Genomic DNA, 23193 nt, shown 5'->3' on the forward strand with positions numbered 1-23193 from the left:
GATTTAACCAGCAATAGGCCCTATCTTGATGCATCATTTTTTTTTCTTGGTTTTCCCTATGTTGCTGGATGGGCCTAGGATGGTGTCAAATGCAGTGTGACTTCCCCAGTTCTCTCAGTCTTTATTTTATGCCTTTCCCCAGATTAGGGGGAGGGGGTAATCCCCTCATATAACTTACATATCAGGTGAGTGCACTGTTTTCACGTGTCCGGCATACAACAGTTTGTCATCCATGGGGATGAGGACCCTCAGTCCATCCTTCAGCTCATCCTTGTCAATGATACAGGATCGGGGGGCTGTGGGACAAGGAAAGGAATGAGCCAGCCTGTTCCCCAATCAGAAGGGTCTGAGTCAGCACAGAGAAGTGGTGCCTGGCCAGGAAGGATTTATTACTTGTCACCAGATGAGTGTCAGTCTTCCTACTCAGCAAAATGCAGGGAACCTCAATTAGAAGGCCTCTCACTTGTCTTTTTCTCCTCCTTTCCCCGCCCCCCAAGAGTGAGCTCCTTGAGCTTGTTTCTCCACCCCCGCTCTGTGGAGCAGCTGGCTCCCCTGCAACGCTTCCTTCCCCTCTCTGGGTCTTGGTCCTATTTGATCTTTTAAGATCAACCCTGACTTGAGATTTAACCCTGTCCAAAATCAGCCCAGGGATACCAACATGCATGCAGTGGATTCTTGCAAGCCCTTATCGATTCTCCAGGCTGGGGGGAAGGGGAAGGGTGCCACACATATCAAGGGGATAGGACTGGATCTATGAAATTTTTCATTATCAAAGAGACCTCTCAGTCTAGGAAACTCTCCCAATGACATATATATATACACACAGAAGTCCCCAGTCCAGTAGGGGAGACAGCATGCAGCCAGGCAGATTCAAACAAGAAGAGGTGGAGAGAATTTAGAGGAAAGGGTCTGGCAATAAAGAGGATTGGGGAGGCTTCCTGTAGAATAGGGGTGGGGAACCTTTTTTTGTCAAGGGTCATTTGGATATTTATAACATCATTCAAGAGTCATACAAAATCATCAACTCAAAAATTAACCTGTTATATTTGGTCAAACATTTAATTAATTAACCTAAAAAGTTCCTAGCTATATTGAAATTCATCTGCAGTTGCCATGGCAGCATCAGACCCGATGATTTCACGGGCCTTACACGGTTCATGGGCCAGACATTCCTAGCCCTTGCTGTAGAAGCTGGCATTTTAGCTGGGACTTGCAGGAAGTCAGGAGGCAGGGATGAGGAGGGAGAACATTCAGAGAAAATGCAAGAAATTAGAAGATGGAATGCCTTCTTAGGGGGAACAGGCTGGAGGTGGGTGTATGTGGGACGGAAGGTGTATAAGGTGAACAGGCTGAGGCAGGTTATAAAGAGCTCTGCTCCAGTCATGGAAGGGATAGGGAGTGCCTGAGGTTTAGCGAATGGGAGGTGATCTAGCCAGATCTTAACAGGCAGCTAAGTCTAGGAGAGATTTTTTTTTTGATGGGGGCGGAGAGGCAATCAAAGTTAAGTGACTTGCTCAGGGTTACACAGCTAATGACTGAGGTTGAATCTGAACTTAAGTCCTCCTGTCTCCAGGATCAGTGCTCTATCCATTTTACCATAAAGCTGATCCAGAAGGAGAGACTTATGGCAGAGAGAATGACTAGGAAACTACTGCAATAGTCCCTTAAATAAAGTGAGCAAGACCTGGAGTAATGAAAGGTTAGGTGAATTGTCACAGACACACACAGACAATATATATGCAAATATATGTATGTATAATATATGATACATACATACACCCAACCTTGTCTGGCTTTTTTAATGCCTTAGATGCAGGGCAGGGAGCCTCCAGTCCTCCAGCTGTATTGATCTGGCATTGCCGAGGCAAATGCTGGCTCAAAATTCAATAAATATAGGAGATTTTAGGGGGGGGGTGAATTAAATGTTTAACCAAATATAGCCCAAGAATCATGTTATAAATATACTTGGCAGAAAAAAAATTTCTCCACCCTTGCTGTAGACCCTCTCCTTCCCACTGACTCCAGTAACATTGGTCTTATGGTTCAACCAAGACACTCTATCTCCAGTTTCTGGGTATCCTCACTGGTGTCCCCTATGCCTGGAATGTTCCCCTTCCAATTGACTGGTTTCCCTTCCCTTCAAAAAATCCTACCTTCTCTAAGAAGGTTCCCTTCAATTCTAGTGCTTTCCCTCAATCGATTATTTCCAATTTATCATTATCCAATATATCCATATTCTCTTCCCCCCATTAAATAGTGAACCTCTCAAAAGTATCCCCAGAGATGAGCATTCTAATATACAGTAGGCACTAAATAATTGTCTCTTGATTTAAAGTTCAAAAACCAGAATGCTAGAGCACAACCTCCCCACCCTCTTTCCTTTTCAGTAGATAGTCTAGACAGCATTCACAGATAGGGCTTTCATCACCACATGTTTTAGATTTTCTTGAGAGCTTTAGAAGTCTGATGCCTTTAATAGGCATACTCTTAAAGTATTAATAGCACTTTGAACTACCATAGATCTAAACTCATTTGAAGGATGGATCGGTCTCTCAGTTAATAACAACAATAATAGCTGTCATTTATACTTTAAATTTTTTTATTTATAAAAAAATTATTAAATTTTCAAATTTAAATTCTATTTAAATATTTGAAAAAGTGCTTTATACATTATCACATTTGAACCTCACAACAATCTTGTGAGGCAGGTGCTGTTACTGCTTCCATTTTAGAAATGAGAAAGTTGGGACTGAGAGAGTTCAGTAAATATCTAAGGTGGAATTTGAATTCAGGTCCTCCTTATGCCAAGTCCTGCACTGTATCCACATTATACTACCTTGCTATTGACTGACCTCCTTCTGACAACCAGGAGGATGAGATGGTTAAGTGGACCATGACAACAGAGCCATGTGTTGGCCCTAGGATCTGGGTCTCAAAAGACAATAAAATTCCTTCTCATTAAGCAAAAAGACACAGAATCACCAGTTTACTAGCTAATGATTCAGCATGTGCTTGGGTCAGAATCATGGGCTTTCACCTATTTATTTATTTATCTATCTACCTTCTTATTTATTTATCGGTGAGCTCACATTTATTTATTTACTTGCACAACCACCCTATTTATTTATTTACTTGCTTATTTACTTACTCTTATTTTTTATTTATTTATTTAGTTATTTGTTCAGTCATTTACCTATTTATTTATTTTTGTTTGTTTGCAGGACCTCTGCCCAAGGACAGAGAAAAGAAATCAAAGGAAGCCCAGGATGACATCTTGTTAGTAGCTTGGAAAGGAACTTCAATGTGCTGGCTTCGGCTAGAGCTTGTGAGTCTCATTTATGTATTTCAATGGTCTATGGTCTACTCATTATTCATTTCCTTGGTTTTCCTAGAGAGAGCTTCAGTAAAGGAGGTTCATTCTAAGTCAATGGTTCCCATTTCGCAGAACTCTTCAGAAGTTTCAGATGATAGTCCAAAGAGTTTACACTGAAAATTCCTTAATAGTACCTTAAGGAGTAAATAATTGTGCAATTATGTTACTTTGGGGTTTTTATTGTTGCTGAAAGGGATTCATGGAACCACAAACATTGGAAACCATTGGCCTAAATGAAATGACCACTAGCATTGAGTAAGAAGCATAATTTGGGGGAAGATACACCATCTCCTGACTAGGATGTTACCCTATATGTCAATCAATTTAGCAAATTCTTCACTAATTTATTCAGTGAGGGCAAAGATGGGATAATTCATCTACCTGGGAGGAAGAAGTCCCAAGGCCCATGTTCCTCCAGATGCATTTCTTTCTTTTCTTCTTTTCCTTATTTCTTCACTCTCCTTACTTTATATCTCCTTTCTTTTTCTTCTAACTTGCTTTCATTATCTACTTTTTTCCTCACCCTTTAATCCTTCTCCTTTGACAATGCTCTAGGCCAGGCAGGTGGGGAGGGGAATGAGACTCGAAATTCAATAAATCTGGAAGCTTTTTAAGGATGAATTAATATTTGATCAAATATAGCAGGTGAATGATGTTAAAAAATAGCTCAATGACCCTTGGCAGGAAAAAGGTTTCTCACCCCTGCTCCAGGTCTACCAGAAGTGCCAGTCAATGTTGCTTAGTCCAGTGTTTCCATCCTTTTAACTCATTCCTATGAACCTAAATTTGTTCAGTCATTCAGGCATTCCTCAAAGGCATACAATATACTGGGTCACCCCATGGTCCATTATGATTGGTCTTCCCCCTTTTGTGTAAGATAAGTAAATAGAACAGAGCTGCCGCTCTTTCTAGCCCTCTAAGGAATGAGATCAATGATATCCTGGGTCCCCACCCCATTCAATATTTCCTCCCTCTACACGACTGCTCAGAACCAATATCTACAACCACATCTGTACACAAATATACTCAGACGGATACCCACCAGTGTATATATATATATATATATATATATATATATATATATATATATATATATATATATATATATTTATTTATACAAAGAAACACATACTGTATTTCTATACAACTTCTTAAATCTATATAATTACACATATACCTAAACTGACTTTTACTTAGACTATGGTAGGACATAGTGTTACATACATGCTTCAATATTTTAAGAAGTTGCAATTTCATCATTGTGGGCACTCATTTATTCTTACACAGATTACAAACCTCCTATAGTTTAGTGGGATCTTTGAAAGCTTCCTTGATGAGAAATCTGTCACCCTTCAGCCAATCTGGTGATGTCTGTCCAAACTTAGCTAGGTTTGTCCTAGGACAGCAGTCTTCATTTTACAATGAATAGAAGTTGTAGACTAAAGTAGAGGGTCAAGATTTCACAAAGGGTTATATGAACATTGGGAAGGGGGGTACAGGCAGTGGGGAATGGGGAAGAGGCTTTGATTGTCTTTTCTTGAATGTCTAGATACAACTCACTTTGCCAAGATGAAGGCCAACCCTGAGCCTACACTCAAAAACTTTCCAGTATGCTAGGACCTAGGATCATAGACTTAGATTTGGAAAGTGCCTTGGAGAATATCATTTTCATATGAGAAAACTAAAGTCAAGAGAGGTGAGGTAATTTTATTCATGGTTAAACAGCTAGGAAGGGTCTGATGGAGGATCTGAACCCAGGTTGTCTTCCTAATTCCAAGTCCAGTGCCTTACTCATTCATTTCCCCAGGTCTACAAAATCTCTGGGTCACCCAAACACAATAAGATGCAGCAGTCTATAATAAGGAATATGTGACTATGTATGAAATCTCTGTATCTCATTTACATCTATAATTTCATTTATTTATAAATTTGTGGCTTTATTTCAATTTTCTCTCTGCCCTGGTCAACAGGATACTTTTCTTTTTCAGTTGTTCAAAAACTGACAATAGAGAATTGGAAAGTCTAGTGTTTTGGGGTTTTTTTTGCATTTTTGACAAGGCACTGGTCTTGAGAGGGAAGGATCTATCTGCAAGGATGGTACTGTGGCTTAGGAAGGCCTTGCCATATTGTCTCCATGACTAGCCCCATGTTTAGAATTGCCTAAGAAAGTCTCGCTCCATTATCTCCATGACTAGCCCCATGGATGGTACTGTGGCCTAGGAAGGCCTTGCCCTATTGTCTCTGGGCCCCAGCTTTTCTTCTCCCTCACCTGGAGTCAGCGGCCGTTCTACCAGCATGCTCAGGGGCAAGTTCTCATCCTCAGAGAAGCTGCTATCTTGGTTGGGTTCAAAATCCTCTTCAGCTGCCATACTTTCCATCAGCTTACTCACAGCTCCTCCTTTCCCTCGGTTCTAGAGTTGGTCAGAAATACAAGATTATAAGACTCTTAAAAACAGAGATTATGTCCTTTGTAACATACTGAAGAGAAAAAACTTAGGATGCTATACCACTACACCAAACCATACCACCATACCATACCATACCATATCATACCATACCATACCATACCATACTATACTATATCACTATAATAAAGTCTTTGGAATTTTCACTGGTTGAACACAACCCTTCAAAAAATTATTCATCGTTCCAGCTAAAGGACTGAACTATTGCAATGTCAGATTCCTTTTTCTTTAACTATGAAATTAGAGATAGGAGAGAATTCAAACAGATAACCAAAACAGTTCATTTCATTGTAGCAAAATGGCCTTGATCAGTCCCAGACACTCATTATGAAGTAGTAGAAAAACTAAATATTGGGTGGCTAGGTGGCACAGTGTATAGAGCATCAGCCTTGCAGTCAGGAGTACCTGAGTACAAATCTGGCCTCAGACACTTAATAATTACCTAGCTGTGTGGCCTTGGGCAAGCCACTTAACCCCCACTGCCTTGCAAAAAAAAACCAAACTAAATATTGAGAGAACTGAATAATAGTATAAAAGAAATTGGGTACAGACCAACATTCACACCATATACCAAGATAGGCTCCAAATGGGAACATGATTTAGACATAAAGGGTGAGATGATATAAAGTGGAGAGAGAACTGAACAAAGTCCTGAGTTCTGAGAATCATGAATCTCTCAAGCCTATGTGTTTGATCTTAAACAATTCATCTTGGATTTTTTTTGGTTTATTGTATAAATCAAATTTTATTGCTATTTTTCCCCTACCAGGAGCCATCTCTTATAATAATTTAACCTAATGTTTCTAGGTTTCAGTTTTATCTTCTCTAAAATGGGGATAAGAATAGCTTGCCCTATCTAGATCACTGAGTTATTGAGAGAAACATGAACAAAAAGATAAATGACTAAAGAAGAAACAGTCATAGGGCAAGTATTTCTAGAAGCACAAATAGTGATTACGCTTTTAAAATTCCATTTTCTAACTTACCTCAAAAACTAGCACCATTAGATGCTCAGTAAATATTTGTTTCTATCAATAAGATATTGGATCCCAGGGTTGAAGAATGGGCTACCATGATTTTCCAAAGGGATCTAAAGAATAGAAGCTCAATACCATAAAAAACAGCAAGATGTTTATCCAATGTCCTGTAGAACAGTGTGAACATCTGGATGGAGAAGTGATCACTAAAGATCTGCCATTCTTGGAGACTGCATGGAGCAAAAGGACTGATCTGGCCAGCACTGAAAATATTTCTGATGTGGTATGGTTCATGTCTTGGTTCCAGGAGTCTGTTCCTGGTCAAATCAGAGCTCTGGACAAATGGTCATCTCTACTAGTTCTACACCTTAGTTCCCAAAGATGACCTACACATCAGTCAAGGTGGATGGTCTAGGGAGAGAGCTTTGGGAGGGGCTGGTCTGTGAAATCATAGAATTTTAAAGCTGCAAAATGAGGTAAGCAGGACCAGAAAAACTGTAAACACAATGTCTACAGCAATGTAAATGGAAAGAACAAATTGAATGGCAAAAGAACAAATTGAATGCTATGAAATTACAATGACCAAGATAAGGCTAAAAGAAGACCCATACTGCCAGTTCCTTTCAAAGGAGAAGGTTAATGAATGTGAAAAACTGTATAATGTCAAGCTTTTTAAATACAATAAGTTACTTTTGCTTAAGTTTTTTCCTCTTTTTATTCTTTATTGGGAAATATAAGTGATGGTAAAACAAACTTATCAACATAATTTATTTTTTAAATGTCTTTTAAAAGGAAAAAGAAACCTTTCCTAGGATATGAACAGGAAATTTTCAAAGGAAGAAATCTGAGCTAAGAATAGTCATGTTAAAAAAAAAGCTTGAAATCACTAATAATTATAGAAATTCAAATTAAAGCAACTCAGGTTCCACATCACACCCATCAGATTAGCAAAGTTGACACAAAAAAGAATGACAAATGCTGCAGGGACTGGGACAGGAAAAGCACATTAATACATAACTGATGGAAGTGTGAATTGGTATAATCATTCTCAAAAGTAATTTGGACCAAAGCTCCAAAAGTTACTAAACTGTGAACTCACTCTTTGAGAGCCTACTACTAGACCTATTATACTCCAACAATGAGATTAAAGAAAGAGGAAAAGAGGGGGCAGCTAGGTGGCACAGTGGATAGAGCACCAGCCCTGGAGTCAGGAGTACCTGAGTTCAAATCTGACCTCAGACACTTAATAATTGCCTAGCTGTGTGGCCTTGGGTAAACCCTATTGCCTTGCAAAAAAAAAAAAAAAAAAACCCTAATAAAAAATAAAAAGAAAGAGAAAAAGGATCTTTATGTATAAAAATATTTATAGAAACTTTTTTTTTAACTGTCAAAGAAATGGAAACTGAAAGGGTGCCCATTGTTTGTAGAATGGTTGAACAAATTACGGCACCTAGGTGTAATGGAATAATATTGTGCCATAAATACTGATGAAGTGAAGGGTTTTAAAGAAACCTGGAAAGACTTGAATAAACCGATACACAGTGAAGTAAACAGAACCAGAATGACTTATACAATAACAACTGTATACAAACTACTTTGAAAGACTTTAAGAACTCCAATTAATGCAATGATTAACCAGGATTCCGAAGGACTGATAATGAAGTATGCTATCAATTTCCTAATAGGGAAGTGATGAACTCGGGGGTACAGAATGAGATGTAGATATTTGGGGGCATAGCCAGGGAAGGAATTTGTTATACTTGACTGTGTATATTTGTTATGAGGCATTTGGGTTTTTTTAATCAAGGATGAGAGTTGGAGGGAGAGAATATTGATTTTTGTCAACTAAATCAAAATTTAAATTAAAAAAAGAATAAAACAATAAATGAAGATGTGAAAAACTAAAAAAAGGACAGAAATAAAAGGTCCATACATATAACAATCTTATAAGATCAGTATTACAAGTATTGTTTTTCATTCTCACTTTAATGAAGAAAAAGAAGCATAAAGATTTTATTTGTCTACTGTCATAGAGTAAGAATTAATATCCTGCAAGAAACCATCAGCTTTAATGCTCCACCTCATCATCACCTCCTAATTGAAAGGTAGAGCTATGAATCCTAAAACTTCATTTTAAGGATTAAGTCCAGATCAGAATACCTCCTCATTTCTCATCTGGCTATATTACTTTGGGGTTTCTCTGGACTTTCTCTATTTCTGTTTTCTGCCCCCTTTAACTCCTTTTGTGGGTTGTCTTCCCCCATTAAATTATAAGCTCTTTGAGGGGAGCTACCCCAATACTGATAGGTACAGAAATTGAAACCTACTCCAATTTCCAGGCCAGGTCAGTGTACTCCTCCTTAGCAGCCTAGCAGTCTACCACTCTTGGAGGCTTGCCATATAGTTGACTTAAAATTTTCTTCATTTTACAACTCTTGAACTTCTGAGGCCAACCTTGACCTCCCCAACAGCAAGGACTGCAGGTTTTTATCATCATGCCCAGGTCAGAAAAATATTTTTAAATGCATAAAATAAAATACATAGGATTAACAAAGGAAAGCAAATCAAATAGTTATCACAATATTAAAAAAAATCCAGAACCCCAGGTTAAGAATTCATGGGCTAGATAGTGTTGAAAATCTTCTTCCAGGTCTAATAGTTTATATCTAGGGAACCATCAAATGTTGACAATGATACATAGATAAAGAACCAAGTCCATTGCTATGCATTTCTCTTTTCTCCTGGGGCCATGGAGAGGCACATGAACTTACCTCTTTCTTTACCTCCTTTGCTTTGGCCTTGGTCTTGTTCTTTTTGTTGGCTATGGAGCTGGTTAAGGAAGTCCGAGACTCTGAGGTCAGAGAGGGGATGCCAGGAGGGGACATGGAGGAACAACAGGAACTCTCCTTCCCCTTCTTCTTCTGCTGAAGGGACAAGCACAGCAGATGGATAAGGTCAGAGGATCAGCTGAGAGGAAAGGGGTCCTGGTAGAGGAGGAAGCTCATTAAGTATCACCTCTCACCCTGAGATCCCATCTCTCACAGCAGTGGTAGTGGTCCCCTTTGCCCTTGCATCAAGGACAGAGGACTCACACCTAACCTCTCTTCATTTACTTTTTTAAAATAAGAACTGGATGGTCCAGAGTTGAAAAAAAATGCCTTCCTTTCCCAGAGCCCATTCTTACTTCAAAGTTGATATCTAAACAGAGATTGTATGATCCTTTGTTTACCTTTCCCATTACCATCTCCCTCCAGCCATTGGACCCAAAGATTATAATAATAATTTATAAATTATTAATCCTGAACCCAAAGGAAGTTCAAGACCTGATCAACCAGGCAGGGAAAGAGGTGGTGTAGGATCAGGGTTTGTGATTTAGGACAGAAGCAAGAGTCTGACCCATTTAAGGCTCACAGAATCATTTGGTCTGGTCCACAGCAACCACAGGTGGGACCTGAAATTCAATAAATCTAGGCATTTTTTAGGGGTTATTAATGAAATATTTGACCAAATATAACAGGCTTATTTTTAAGTTGATGATTTGGTATGACCTGCAAATGATGTTATAAATATCCAAATGGCAGAAAAAAAGGTTCCCCTGGCTCCTGGTTTAGGGTCATGCTATCTGAAAAACAGAAGCAGGAAGGTATAGTGGCTGGAGTACTGGATTTGAAGTTGGGAAGGTTTGAGTCCAAATCTGGTCTCAGTCATTTCCTAGCTGCAGGACCCCTGGGCAAGCTGTTTAAATGTCATTTGCCTCATCTATAAAAAGGGTTTAATAGCCCCTACCTCCCAAGGTTGTGGTAAAGATCAAATGAGCTAATAATTGGAAAATACTTAGCACAATGCTATAGAAAAGACAGGAAGTCCTGGGTTCAAGTCCTACCTGTGATACCCACTGGCTCTGTGACCTTAAGCCACTTAATGCAGGGCTCTAGCCAACTCTTATCTAAGATTTTAAGTTACAGAGAAGACTCTGACTGATAATGGTCAAGGAAGTCCCTTAGACCCTTGAATCACATGTCCAATCCTCATCCCTGATTTATAGGAAAAGCAGATATATCAGAAACAGTCTCTGTTGACAAAGATGATTCCCAAAATGACTCCGCCAAAATAGTAAGTTCCCAGGACTAATTAGAAAGGAATGCAGGATGGCTTTGACATGACTTGACCAAGGAACTCAAACAATAGTGCTTATCTCAACAGAAGGGGTGTTCTTGCTCATGACAAAGATCATCATAAGGATTAGAGATCTGGAGCCAGAAGGAACCAACACCCCCCCTCATCTTCTAGATAAGGAAATTGAAATTCTTTTTTGTCTTTCCCAAAGTCACACAAGTAATAAGTGTCAGAGGGTGGGATTTGAACATAGTCAGTTACCTTTCTACTGTTACTTCACTGTCTCCCCTAGTTGGGATGGCAATACTGGAGAAAAAGCTAGTATTGGGGATAAGGTCGCAGTAGAAATTAGGGAGAGAGAATAGCAGTAGACACAGGAGGTCCTTCCCAGGACTTAGTGACATTCTTAACACTTGCCAAAGTGGGAAACTCTTGTGATTGGCTTCCATGTCCTTTGCAGGTCAGCAAAAATCAGTGAGCATTTATTGTCTAATACATGGCTAAATCTTGTGCTAAACAATAGACCCCAACCCCAGACACGAAAAAGAAAACTGATCAAGAAGAAAAATCACACTCCACACACGTGACTCCCCTACCTTGCTGAGCTCTTTCCTCTCCTTCCCTTTGCCTCCATCCTTTCTGGGGCTCAGTGGGGTCCCTTTGCCACAACGGCTTCCCTTGGAGACAGGGGTGGAGGAAGCCGGGGACAGAGCAGTGACCGAAGTGCTAGCATCGTGGAGGAAAATCCGCTCACTCCGGCGTCTGTTCCACAGATCATCATCACTCATCTCCAGCCCAAACTCAAAGCTTGATTCCTTGGGGGACTTTAGCTTCTTTGACTTTCGCCCTTTCTCCACCGCAATCTTGGCTTTCTCTGGGCCAGGAGGACTGACCCCCAGAGTGCTGGGAGAAGGAGCAGGTGGGGCTCCCCCCTGCTCCATCAGCCCCTTCTTCCCACGAAGCAGCCCTGGTGGGGATTTCTTCCTTATCTTGACTTCACTCTCCGAGTCGGTGTACTCAAATTCAGTCCCTAAATACAATTGGATGAAAAGATTATGATATATGCCACTCAGCAGCAGGGGGATGGTATCTGCCAGGGTATCTTTGAGCTCCCCATTTAAGGCCAGCCTTTCCCATCCTTTCCAACACTCAGCTGCAGCACCTTACTAACAATCAGTTCATTCAACAAAACAGTGTCTGACAGAGTTGAAGACCCACTGCATCTGGGGACTGCTTCCCACCCTAGGTCCTTGCTCTCTTCCTATTCTTGACAATCCTATAAGCAAAGAAGAGATGCTACTCTCCCTTCTGGGAGATGAGTGCCTTCTGAATCACAGCTAAAGCCCCAAAACCCAGAACAAGTCAGAATGGTTTCCTGGAAACTTTCCTCCATTTTCTCAACGGCCCCTCCAACCAGCGTAGAGAAGTCCCAGACCATGCATTTGCCTCCGGAGCTTCAGATTCTGATCTTTCCCTGCTCTGGACTTTTTCAACATGAGGTTAGAGTCCTAAGCACAAGCTTCATGAAGACTGGAGAGCCTCCATGCTAGCAAGTCCTATACATGGTCCAGGCTTCAGAATGTCTTATTGGGACACTCTCACCATAGACTGAGTTTGATTTAAAAAAACAAAGAAAGAAAAGAAAAAGAAAGAAAAAAGTTTACTTAAAAAAGAAACAATAGAAACCAGGCTAACCCTCAGATTGGTCCAACTAGAGGAAAAGGCTTGTTATTGGTCAAAGTCCCCATGCTCTATTTCTCTTACACAAAATGAAGCTAGAAATCCCCTATGAAAACCCCCCAAACTAGGAGAATGGTACTTTCATTCCCTTCCTATTTAAGACTCACAGCTGGTAGAGACCTTAGAGATTACCTCCCTCCATTCAAGGAGGAAGGACCTGAAGCCCAAAGAGAAAAAGGAGCTTCCAGAAGGTCACACCGTGAGTTGGAGCTGAGGGTCTTCGGTCTCCTAGTTCCTTTCTCTTATACCAGACTCCATCATCTGTCTCTCACTTGCAAGCCAGCGGCAGAAGGAGACCAGACTGGGAGATATTTTAACGGAAGGATCTGCTTACCAGTTTAATGATGCTATTAACCAATCTTTTATTAACAGACTTCCAGCAGCTTCTAGATACAGCTTGGGGGTTTCACGGCTTATTAGGGGTGCAGGCAATAAAGTGCAGCTGTGATGAATGCCAGAGGAAGGCCTGCCACCTAACTCACAACTACAAGACTTAGAAATGGATGAAAGGGCAGAGGTGCCTACCTTAAGTAGAGTTACATAGCTTAGGACCATATTAAAAATACAACTGAAACTCTAGAAGGAATACCTGTTGGTAAGGTGGGCATGGAGGTCTCTAGAAAGAATTATGAAATATGTGTGTTGGTGTGTGAGGGTCAAGTCAACAAGACTTAGTACTAGAATACTGTGTTCTCTTCTACAGGTCCACCAAGTGACCCTTTCATGCACATGGGTCTTTATTTCTTTGTCTACAGATGGCCTAATCTTTCTACTGTAGAGTCTGCGTTCCTCTCTATGTTTCCGTGTCTATATGTCCTCTCTCTGGCCTTTTCTTCTAGGATCTTTCTATCAGATGATTTGGTCTATCTCCTAGGGAGGTAGAAGGGGAGTTCTCTCCTTTAAAAGGACAAGTCCACAAGCCAGCTCTACTCTGTGGAGTCAGTTCAGCATCAACTCTCTGGTGCTCATAATCTGAAAGAAGGTTATATCAATGGAGCATAAATATAGGTTTAAAAAAAAGGTAGATTCCCTCCCCGACTTTGTGCAGGTTTACAATTAGAGAGAGAGAGAGAGAGAGAGAGAGAGAGAGTAGGACAGAAGGAAAGCAATATGGGGGACCAAATGGAAGAAACATGATAAATGCACATAAAAATAAATATTGGATATATAAATATTAAAGGCATTAGCAAGTGCAGAATAGTGGTAAAAAATAAAATTTAGCCTCAAAGATTTTATTGTGACTAAGTTTTCATTAAGCAAAGTCATAATCTTTTAATTTATTAGTTGACAAAATTCATGCTTTGATTTCTGGTATAATAATTAGTTATTACTGTTAAATGAGAGTGTGACAGAAACAAAAGAGAGGAAAAAGCATACAGGCTAAAGGAGAATTTTCACCTTATCCAGAGAATTCATATTTTATAAAAGCTGTCATTCCTTTGGTCACGTGCCTATGCATGGTCTGTATTTAGGGAACGACTTCATGACAAAGCCATGAAACAATGGAATGGAGTAGTTTCAAAGATGATATGACCAAAGATTTAAAAGCAGAAATAGACTTCAGAGCTAATTGAATTCAAATCCTTCACTTTAAAGATGAGGAAACTGAGTCCTAAAGAAATTAAGAGTCTTACTCAGGATCAACCAGGTAGGAAAAATATCATAGACAGTATTTGTACCTAGATCTTCTAATTCTAGAACTGGGAGTGAATTCCCTGTTCAAGTCTCGTCTTTAGTTAGTTTTCGAGTTAAAGACTTTTTGGATGGGGAAGAGAGATGTTGCTAAAGATATTGATACTTTGGGTCTAAGTTGGTCTAGATAACCTCTGGGGTCCTTCCCAGGTCTGAGACATTATAAATCTATTCATAGCCATCTCTGTTGAATGAGTTGCTATCACCCCTTGCATGTCCCCTCCAGTCCTGGAGAGACCCTGTGGGCCATCACCTGTTCAATGGGAAAGGCTGGATGCTCCAAGTGACAATGAGACACTACATGTCTATTAAATAATTTCATATTACATTAATGACATAATTTTATTGTCCACATTAAGGAGAGAATGTTATACTAAAGAATATGAATAGATGAGATTTTGAGTGTGAGAATCTAGGCTTCTTTGAATTATTAAGTGTTCTTGGCCAAGCTCACTGTGGGCAGACCTCTGTGGGACTATTGTTTGCTCATCATAAAGTGAGGAGATTGAGTTAGATAGAACCCTTCCAGATTTAGGTGTAGAATTAGGAAATAAGACATGCCAGGATGGATAATCATACAGTTCTCTGGATGAGGAACTGACTCAGTAATTCCAATATGAACCCTAGACTTTTGCTCAAGATGCCTGAATTCAAAGCATGGGTTCTGTTCGTGATAAAAGTCAAAACCCTGAACTTGGATTCAGAAGACCTCTAGTTCTAGTTTCGTGACTGGAGTAGGAGATATAAATGGGAGCTAACTTGTGACACCACTCTGAGCTGGTTTCCTCCTCTGAAAAGGAAGAGGGTGAGGCAGACTGGTTAGATCACCCCTTTCCTCCAGAGAGGAAGGGGTGAGGGCTGGTGCATGCGGGTACAGCTCCGTTTCCTCAATTCCCTGAGCATGACTAACTGAAGGCAGCAGGACTCACTAGAAGATCTCAGGACTCTTTTTTTGCTTTATACAAGATGATTTGGTGCTTGCATTAGGTTTAGGGACTGAATTTTAAGTGGAAATCTTAAAGCATTTTCATCCCAATCTCAAATTCCTCCTTCTCCAGGAGTCTTGTGGTAACTTAGTAACCTCCCTAAGCTCTAAATGGGACACCTAGCTCCTAAAGGGAGAGAAAAATGATCTACTCCCATGACCACCATTTCCCAGCAGGTTTTTTTTCCCCTCAATCTAATGAAACCAACAAGGAATAGGACAGAAATTAATATCTTCATTTTATAAAAAAGGGATGTCACAGAACAAGACGAGAATGATCTCTTAAGCAAAACATGCTAAGCCAAGAGGCAAAGGTAAAAAGTAAAAAGTAAAAAGTAGACCTCCTGTGAAACAGTGGGAAAAGTCCTGTCTCCAAAGTCACAGAACCTGGGTTCAAATCCTACCTCTGACACTAACACTGAGACCATGGGCAAGTTACTTAAACTCTCTGGGCCCCAGGGACCTCAACTATAAAATGAGATGGTTGGATTAAACTGCCTCTAAGGACTCAACTCTAAGCACATAATCCTGTGATTCTATGAGTTCTTAGCTAGAAGGATTAGGCAATGTGGTCCCTTGGGCAATGGTGAAGAGGGTTCCTTTGGAAAAATATCTAGCATTTTCCCAATGGGCCATGGCAAAGTAAGATGTATTATACTTTCAACAATGGAAGGAGTAATGTCAGTCTCAGGTCCCAATAGCCTTACTTAGTGGGGCTGAACTGGGAATCTTCTCAGCCCCAACTGTGGGATTTTCCAAATCAATGAGCTCTCCTTGGGTTCCCTTTAGTCCCAGAGCATTAAAAAAATACCACTAGCTCTTCATAAACACCCAAATGCTCCAAAGAGTCCCATTTACCAAAAACAATGAGAATATTTACTTGCATGAAAGGGTGCTAACACCTGCACCTCTATCACTCATTGAGACTCAACCACATAGAAAAACAAATATTGATCAGCTAAGGCCCCTGGCTTAGCCAATAAAAAGGAGACGGGTGATATGCACATCAGTATGCCTTTGGATAATAGGTGAATTCATTTAAAGTGAGCTCCATTGAAGGAATGACCTTAAATGAGATTTGTTTTCAAACACCACCTGTTTTTTATGAGGCTTTTAAATGCTTCTTCAGTGATCCTGATATCTATGAAATATTTTGTCTGTTCTCTCTACAAACTTTCCCTCCATCCTTGACCCCAAGCACAGAACTCACCCATTAAACTCTGCCTCTCTTCTTTCTTTTTTGCTTTCTGTTTGGCTTCCAACTGGATGATAGAAAGTGGGGGAGCCACAATGGGGCTAGGCATTGCACTGGCCGCAAATCGGGCCAGCAAGCCCAGACCACTCTCATCTAAAGATGGGGATGAGAGCCTGTTGGGCCCATTCATCCCATAGCTGTCCATTTCTTCCTCCTCTTCTTCATCATCCTCATCTTCTTCTTCTTCCTCTCCAGAGCTATAATCTAACATGTAGAAAACAGGAAGCTTGTTATACATCAGGTGTGACCGTGCAGCTGCCAAAGTCTCTGTATCCCCCAGCAAAAAACCCCTCTCCCCTCACCCAGTTGGGCAGTAGAGTTTCTTTCCCCCATCTTCCCATTTTCCTACACACCACACTAGTACTGAGCTCTGGATTCTGCTCTGTGTTGAAGGTTCTCACCTATCTACTGACTCAAAAACCATTCAAACCAGGCAGTCAAGCAGCTCTAGAACCTTATCCCTCAAGAACTGGAAGAATTAACACTAACCAGTTCCTTGGGATGAGCCCAACATGGGGAAGGGGACCCCTTTTCATCAAAGAAAGGAAAATAATTTTTAAGGTCAAAATGGACAGATACCCAGCATTTTGTACCATTTCTTCCTGGATTTGCTAACCAATCAAGGACCTTGTGGTCAGGCCCCAGTAGCTTTAAAATCAGAATTATCAGTTTTTGTAAGGGGAATACCAATCAGTATGTGCTGTGGGAGAGGAGGGGAAAGTGACAGTAAGTGAAACATACAGAGGACAGAGGAACATATCCATCCACACTCATCTTGCACAGACATGCTTCAACACACTCACACACAAGGGCCCAAAAAAGGAAGAGAGACGAAGCAAAGCAGGACCGAGTATGGAGGAAAAGGAGAAGGAGAAGGAAAAAAAGAATCGAGAGACTAGAGGTTTGGAAGAAAAAAGAAAGAAACCAGGCTCATGGACTTCCTTTGCCTCCAAGAACTCAGTCTGGGGTATTCTCAAGACATGGGGATAACATTTTCAAGTGGTAACCTTAAAAGGCCAGATCTGACAACACAACCTATCTGGATTAGGGTGGGATCTAACAGCAGGACAATGGAAAGGGGTTTACCTTTTTATTTGGGGGGAAGAGTGACCACAAAACATTTAACCTCAGCAGCAACAGAGACCAGGCCCATCCTCGAGGAGTGCCTTGAAGTAGGGCTAGGGTCCTGTTTTGACTTGCTGGTTTCCTCTGTTCCAACACCAGGTGGGGAGAGCAAAGCAAAGAAATTCCAGTGCTGAATCACAGGAAAAGGATATGAAAGACTAGTTGAGGGAAGAATCAATGATCAAGCTAGATATGAAATGACTGTGACTATTTCAATTATGAATCATAGAAAGCTGGTCTTCCCTTATAGTCCACTCCATCTCACTGAGAGAAAAACAAAACAAAAAATCATAAAGTATTCTAAGTCACAGAGATGGTCTAGAAACTACCTCCACTCTGATGGACTAACAGCTCAAGACTTCAAGTCTCTCAGTGAGAAGGTCCCTAAAATGACCTACAATGAACTTCTAGCCAAATGAGACATAATTTTCTAGCTTACCCCTGGTGGCAACCATGATCAAGATGATATCTGGCAGAAAGAAGTTCTGAGGTTCATAATCCCAGTTCTACGTACATCTGCTTAGGGGAGTGTTCACTCACCTAAAAAAATTGATTTCAGAACAAGGTATAGTACTAATCTTTTTTTCCTATCCCTCAAATCTCTCTTTCCTTGGATAGTTTTTAGTGGTCTAGGGTCAAATGAGAAAAAAAGGGAGAGCAAAATAGGTCCCAAATCCAAGCTGAATCAATGAGAAGGATCTGATCAAAGGAGGCTGATGCTGCCCTTCAGACTCCATGGAGTAGCCCAGCATCTTTTCACTTAGCCTATCCATCTGGGCTTTCACAACTCAGCCTGCTGCCGCCAGATTATCACAAGGAACAAAGTTGTCCATTAACTTTGTTCTGGCTTATGTAGGCTAGGACAAGGAGCTAGAGAAGTGGGTGGGCCAGGATCAAAAAAAAAAAAGGAAGGAAAGAGATAATACTGCCCAGCACTTTAAGAATCCCATCTGGGCAAAATAACCATTTTCTGCCTATGAGTCATACATTCCATAAAATTTGTGGTGCAAATATTTCTAATGCAACAAGACATAAAAACACTTTTAAAACCTGAACATGACCAGCCAATATGCATTCTATTTATTAGAAAGAAAAAAAATGGTCCAAAGACAGGAGTCATACCATATAAAATTTTAATGGATGACCTTTAAATTTTAAGAAATAAAAACACCCATGTACAAGGATGAGGCCTCTATTCTACTCACAAGTGAGTAGTTTTTCAAGTAAAACAGGCAATAAAACCCTCTGGCCTTTCACTCAAAAAGCAAAAGCAAGCAGCTCTTTACCCTTTCCCTTTCCCCAAGTATCCTCTTTTGTTAATTCAGAGTCTGAGCATATCTTTTAGGAAGGGACTGAGGGTCCCTTTAACTATAACATACATACATACATACATATATATATGTATGTATTTTGTATAGATACATTATTGCACACTTCAATTACTCTGATGCTTGAAAAGCAGGGTACTTTCCTAGGAGGAATAACAATAAGGTAGGGCAATGGATGGGGAAGCAGGATGTGTCTTACTCATATGCATGATGTGGAAACATTTAAGTTGGTCCCAGACATGCAAGCACAGCCATGGTGGCCTATGGCAAGGAAACATGTGGTTTGGACATCTAACAGATGCACAAAGAAAGCATGGGAAGGAGATAAAAGGCTAATGTCATTTTTAATGATAAATCTTTGGAACCAGGAGCAGTGAGCAGACTGTACTTTGGGAAGGCAAAGGGGGGAAAAGCCCCAAGACTTTCTGCAACTGCCAGAATCCATTTGTTTGTTTTCTATGCTAACGACAGCCAGAAATGGCTAACAAGAGTGGGAAGTTCATCTTGTCTGACCAATTTGGCACCAAAACCCAGACTGAGGTTTAACTTCTGTTATTAGGCAATCTCTCAAAAAGGAGGCGAGCCGGTTAGGTGAGGGAATGAAAAGTCAAAGGAACAGGAAGGAAGGGAGAAAGGGAAAGGAGGAGAAGCAATGGACAGAGCTGTTAACGGAAAACAGGAGAAAGGGACAGTTTCCAGAAAGAAATGGAGAAAGTGAGAAGCAGGAGGAAAGGGAGAGGACTGAACAACACACACTTGAGATCCATTTCACATATTAAAATAACATGGTTCTGTCAAGCAAGGCCTACAGCATGCAAAGCAGGCTAAGTGTAGGCAGACTTTCCACAGCATCTGGGTCCCCCCACATCTGGCTTTGACTGGGCTTTCCAATTCTAGGTTGTTGGGTTTTGAGTTTTTTTTGGGGGGGGGAGGTGCTGATTGTTTTTGATTTGCTTGTTGGTTCTGTTAGGGTATTTTTCTATCTTCCCCTCCAAAGATGACACTTTGGGGTTATCAAAAGCAGAGAATCCTTGACTTTGCTTTGGAGGACTGCTTTCCCACATAGTATGCTACTGACTCCAGAAAGATTTTTCCATTCAAAATAAGTCCCAAGAACAGGCTTGACAGCTAAGGCTTGACAAGTCAAGGGAGCTAGCTGGCTTGGATCGGAACTACCCCTCTTCTCCCCACCTCTCATTCCCCAAGCCACTTTTCTTCCCCTCCTCAACAGTAACCCACAGAAATTTAGCTCTATTGTATTGAAAGGCAACATCAAAATACTACCCAAAGATCAGACCTCTCTTCCCATGAGAGGATGGAGAAAAGCAGCACAGACTCAGTTGGGACTTTGCAAAGAAGTCTGTAAATGATATTTATGAGCTTCAACCCTCCCCCTCCTATTAAGGACCATTTGCAAATATTTCTCCTTTTGCCTAATTAAAGTCAGACCCTTACCCATTATCACTGCTATCAACAAATTTGTCCATCACTCTTTGAATTACCAAGGCCTCAAGCTCTCCTCCCAGCTTGGGTCTTTGTCATCCCTCATCAACTCCTTAAAAACAAAAGCAGATCTATAAGGAAGATGTGAAGCTTCCTACAGAGGGTACTCCCAAGTCTACTTGAGAATATTGAGGGAGGCCCAGAACTTGGGTAGAAAAGCTTCTTCCTCTGGGGAATCTTAGGAAATTAGGAAATTCTGTCTGGAGTCCTTAGCATGAGAACCAACTAAAGCAGGGTTTGCAAATAGCAAGAAACATTCCTATAGAAAAACCCAAAGGGAGGGATGCTGTATTTTTTGGTTTTTGTTTTTCTTTTAAACCCAATAAGTGAAAAAAAAAGGAAAATAAAGGAAAAGATACTTAAGTTTTATCAAATGGGGGCAAACACCAAAAAAGCCGGAGGTTTTATAGACGACAGAAAGAAAAGGTATTTTGCCTACCTACATAATAATGTGCAAGGTTCAGGTTCATGGTTAGGGACCCCTCGCTGAGCAGGGTCTGCCCTACTCCCAGCCTTCCCTTTGCTTCTTTAGTGCAGCGTGAGAGCAAATGCAAGAGACCGATACAGACATTCAAAGCATCATGGATAGGGGTCAAGGGTGAAGGGATGGTCAAGCAGCTGCAAGGAGAAAGCGAGCACGCTAGAAAAGCTTAAGTTATTAATTGTTTTAGTATCAGGGAAAGTCATTAGAAACCCTATTACCCAAATATCCCTTAAAAGAAACTTCGGGGTGGGGGGAAAAAAAAGGTTCATTTGCAGGGAAATAAATAAACAAACATTCATAAAAAGAGTAATCCACCCTCCTCCCTCCAATCCCACGAGGATCCCCAGTGCCTTTCCCCAGCTAAGAGATCCCAATGGAAGACCAGATGCATTTTCCCATCAATATTGAACCCAACCCCCACCCTGTCCAATTCTAACGGGAATAGATAGGAGGCACATTTTTAAAAAATACACTCTTGGCCATTTGGCTTTCTCCTGATGAATCAGGAGAAATTTCATATTTGTATATGAAGTTCAAGTTGGGAAGAAACTAAAAAAGTTGAAAGCATTGGCTTCACTCAGAAAAAAAAGGGGGGGAGAGGGGAGGGCCTCGAGGACAAGGGACAAACACCCAAGCTTGCAGGGACACATGGGGATGCAGAATTGAATGGAAAACAAACCAGATTCTTCCATGGAAACACTAGAGCATGAGCCCTTTAAATTAAGGCCTATCAGTGTGTGTGAGTGTGAGAATGCATGTGCGTGTGTGTTTGTGTGTGTGTGTGTGTGTGTGTGTTGTGCATGTGTGTTGTGTATGTGTGGTTGTTCTGTCACAGAGCTAGGAAGGACTGGTTCTCTTCATGGTCACACAGATTTCTCTCTTTCTCTGATACAGCATTTGTATCAGATGGCCATTTCAAAACAATTCAACCAGAATGGAATATTTTGCTATGGATTAATGGTCATCAAAAATGGAGAGCTGCCAATTTGGAAAGGAGAGGAAGTAGTAAGCTGAGCCCAGAAAGGGGTTGGAAAGGTTGGAGCATAAACACTATTGCCTACGAATTTTCAAATTGCTTCACCCTCCCATCTAAATTTGTCTGGTCAACCTCCCTCTCAATGATTTTGTCTAAGCTGGATGCTAATAGTTTTAGTTGTCATGGGGGTGAGGAACACTTCATTTCCAAATTCCACAGAACCATTCTGATGACCCATCTCTGTTATTCTCACTTCATGAGTGAGCCCTTAAAAAGTAACTTCTTTGTATTTCTTAAGGTCTTCGGAGATCTTTCCTTCCCAGTTAATAGCAAGGAGTTAATACTGAGATGGATCCAGGTACAAAAAATCCTGGCTAAGGAAGTCAGTGGAGTGTAGAGTTTCCCAAAGATTCTCATTTACTTCATTTACTTCCACTTCTTTGACTATTTCTAATTGAAATGGAGAATCTGAGAAATTTACAAACCAGACTTTTTCCAAAAGGTGTGTGTTTGGAAAACCATATAAAAGTTTTTAGAGTTGGGAGGGACCTCAGCAATCACCTGGACCAGCCCCTGCACTTTATACAGGAAAAATCTAGTTCAGAGAGTAGAAATAATTTGTCCAGGGATCATAGAGCCAGTGAATGAATGACAGGGCCAACATTAGGACTCAAGTCTCATTGTCCAGTGACCTTGTCACTACACCATGTCACTGGCCCAACACAATACTACCACTGCTATTACTTTTAAAAAAGTGAACAACAAAATGTTTAAAATGACAAATATTTTACACCCCATTCTGACTTTTGTCACCCTTCAAAGTGGAAATATGTTTTTGAACTAGTGTTTCCAAATATTCTTTAACCACTGTTGTGTGATAACAGAGATTAAGAAAATAAATTTAAAAAATAAAATAAGCAGCTTAAAAAAAAGAGCAGGGATGATGATGGTGATAATAGAATAATTAATTTTAATCCTGAAAAATGAAATGAATGCCAATCGCTACCAGGGATATTTGAATAATAGAGAGAGCATCAGACTGCATTAATACAATTTCTACTTGTTTTGGAGTTGTGAGGAGGTTGGGGGGGAGGGTAGAACAAATGAAGGGAAGCGTCAACCTAATCACCTAATAAGAGACACAGCAAGAGAGACAAGGCACACTGGTTTAGTT

At 40.6% G+C, this 23193-nt stretch overlaps 1 protein-coding gene across 6 annotated transcripts in view; it reads right to left on the minus strand.

The window, feature by feature from the left end:
* TNRC18 (trinucleotide repeat containing 18) overlaps positions 1-23193 on the minus strand; it is a 152547-nt gene that overhangs the window by 17590 nt on the left and 111764 nt on the right. For 3 of the 6 annotated variants that reach the window (XM_074208318.1, XM_074208315.1, XM_074208313.1), the window contains 5 exons: positions 16559-16807; positions 11528-11961; positions 9587-9736; positions 5643-5784; positions 179-296 (listed from right to left, as the gene is read on the minus strand). In XM_074208318.1, coding sequence (XP_074064419.1) covers positions 179-296; positions 5643-5784; positions 9587-9736; positions 11528-11961; positions 16559-16807 — 1093 coding nt within the window. Of the gene's footprint in view, positions 1-178; positions 297-5642; positions 5785-9586; positions 9740-11527; positions 11962-16558; positions 16808-23193 lie in introns of all 6 variants that reach the window. The other 3 variants (XM_074208314.1, XM_074208316.1, XM_074208312.1) reach the window with 1 other exon arrangement.

The sequence above is a fragment of the Macrotis lagotis genome, chromosome X (genome assembly GCF_037893015.1).
Source record: "Macrotis lagotis isolate mMagLag1 chromosome X, bilby.v1.9.chrom.fasta, whole genome shotgun sequence".
NCBI classification, from domain to species: domain Eukaryota; kingdom Metazoa; phylum Chordata; class Mammalia; order Peramelemorphia; family Peramelidae; genus Macrotis; species Macrotis lagotis.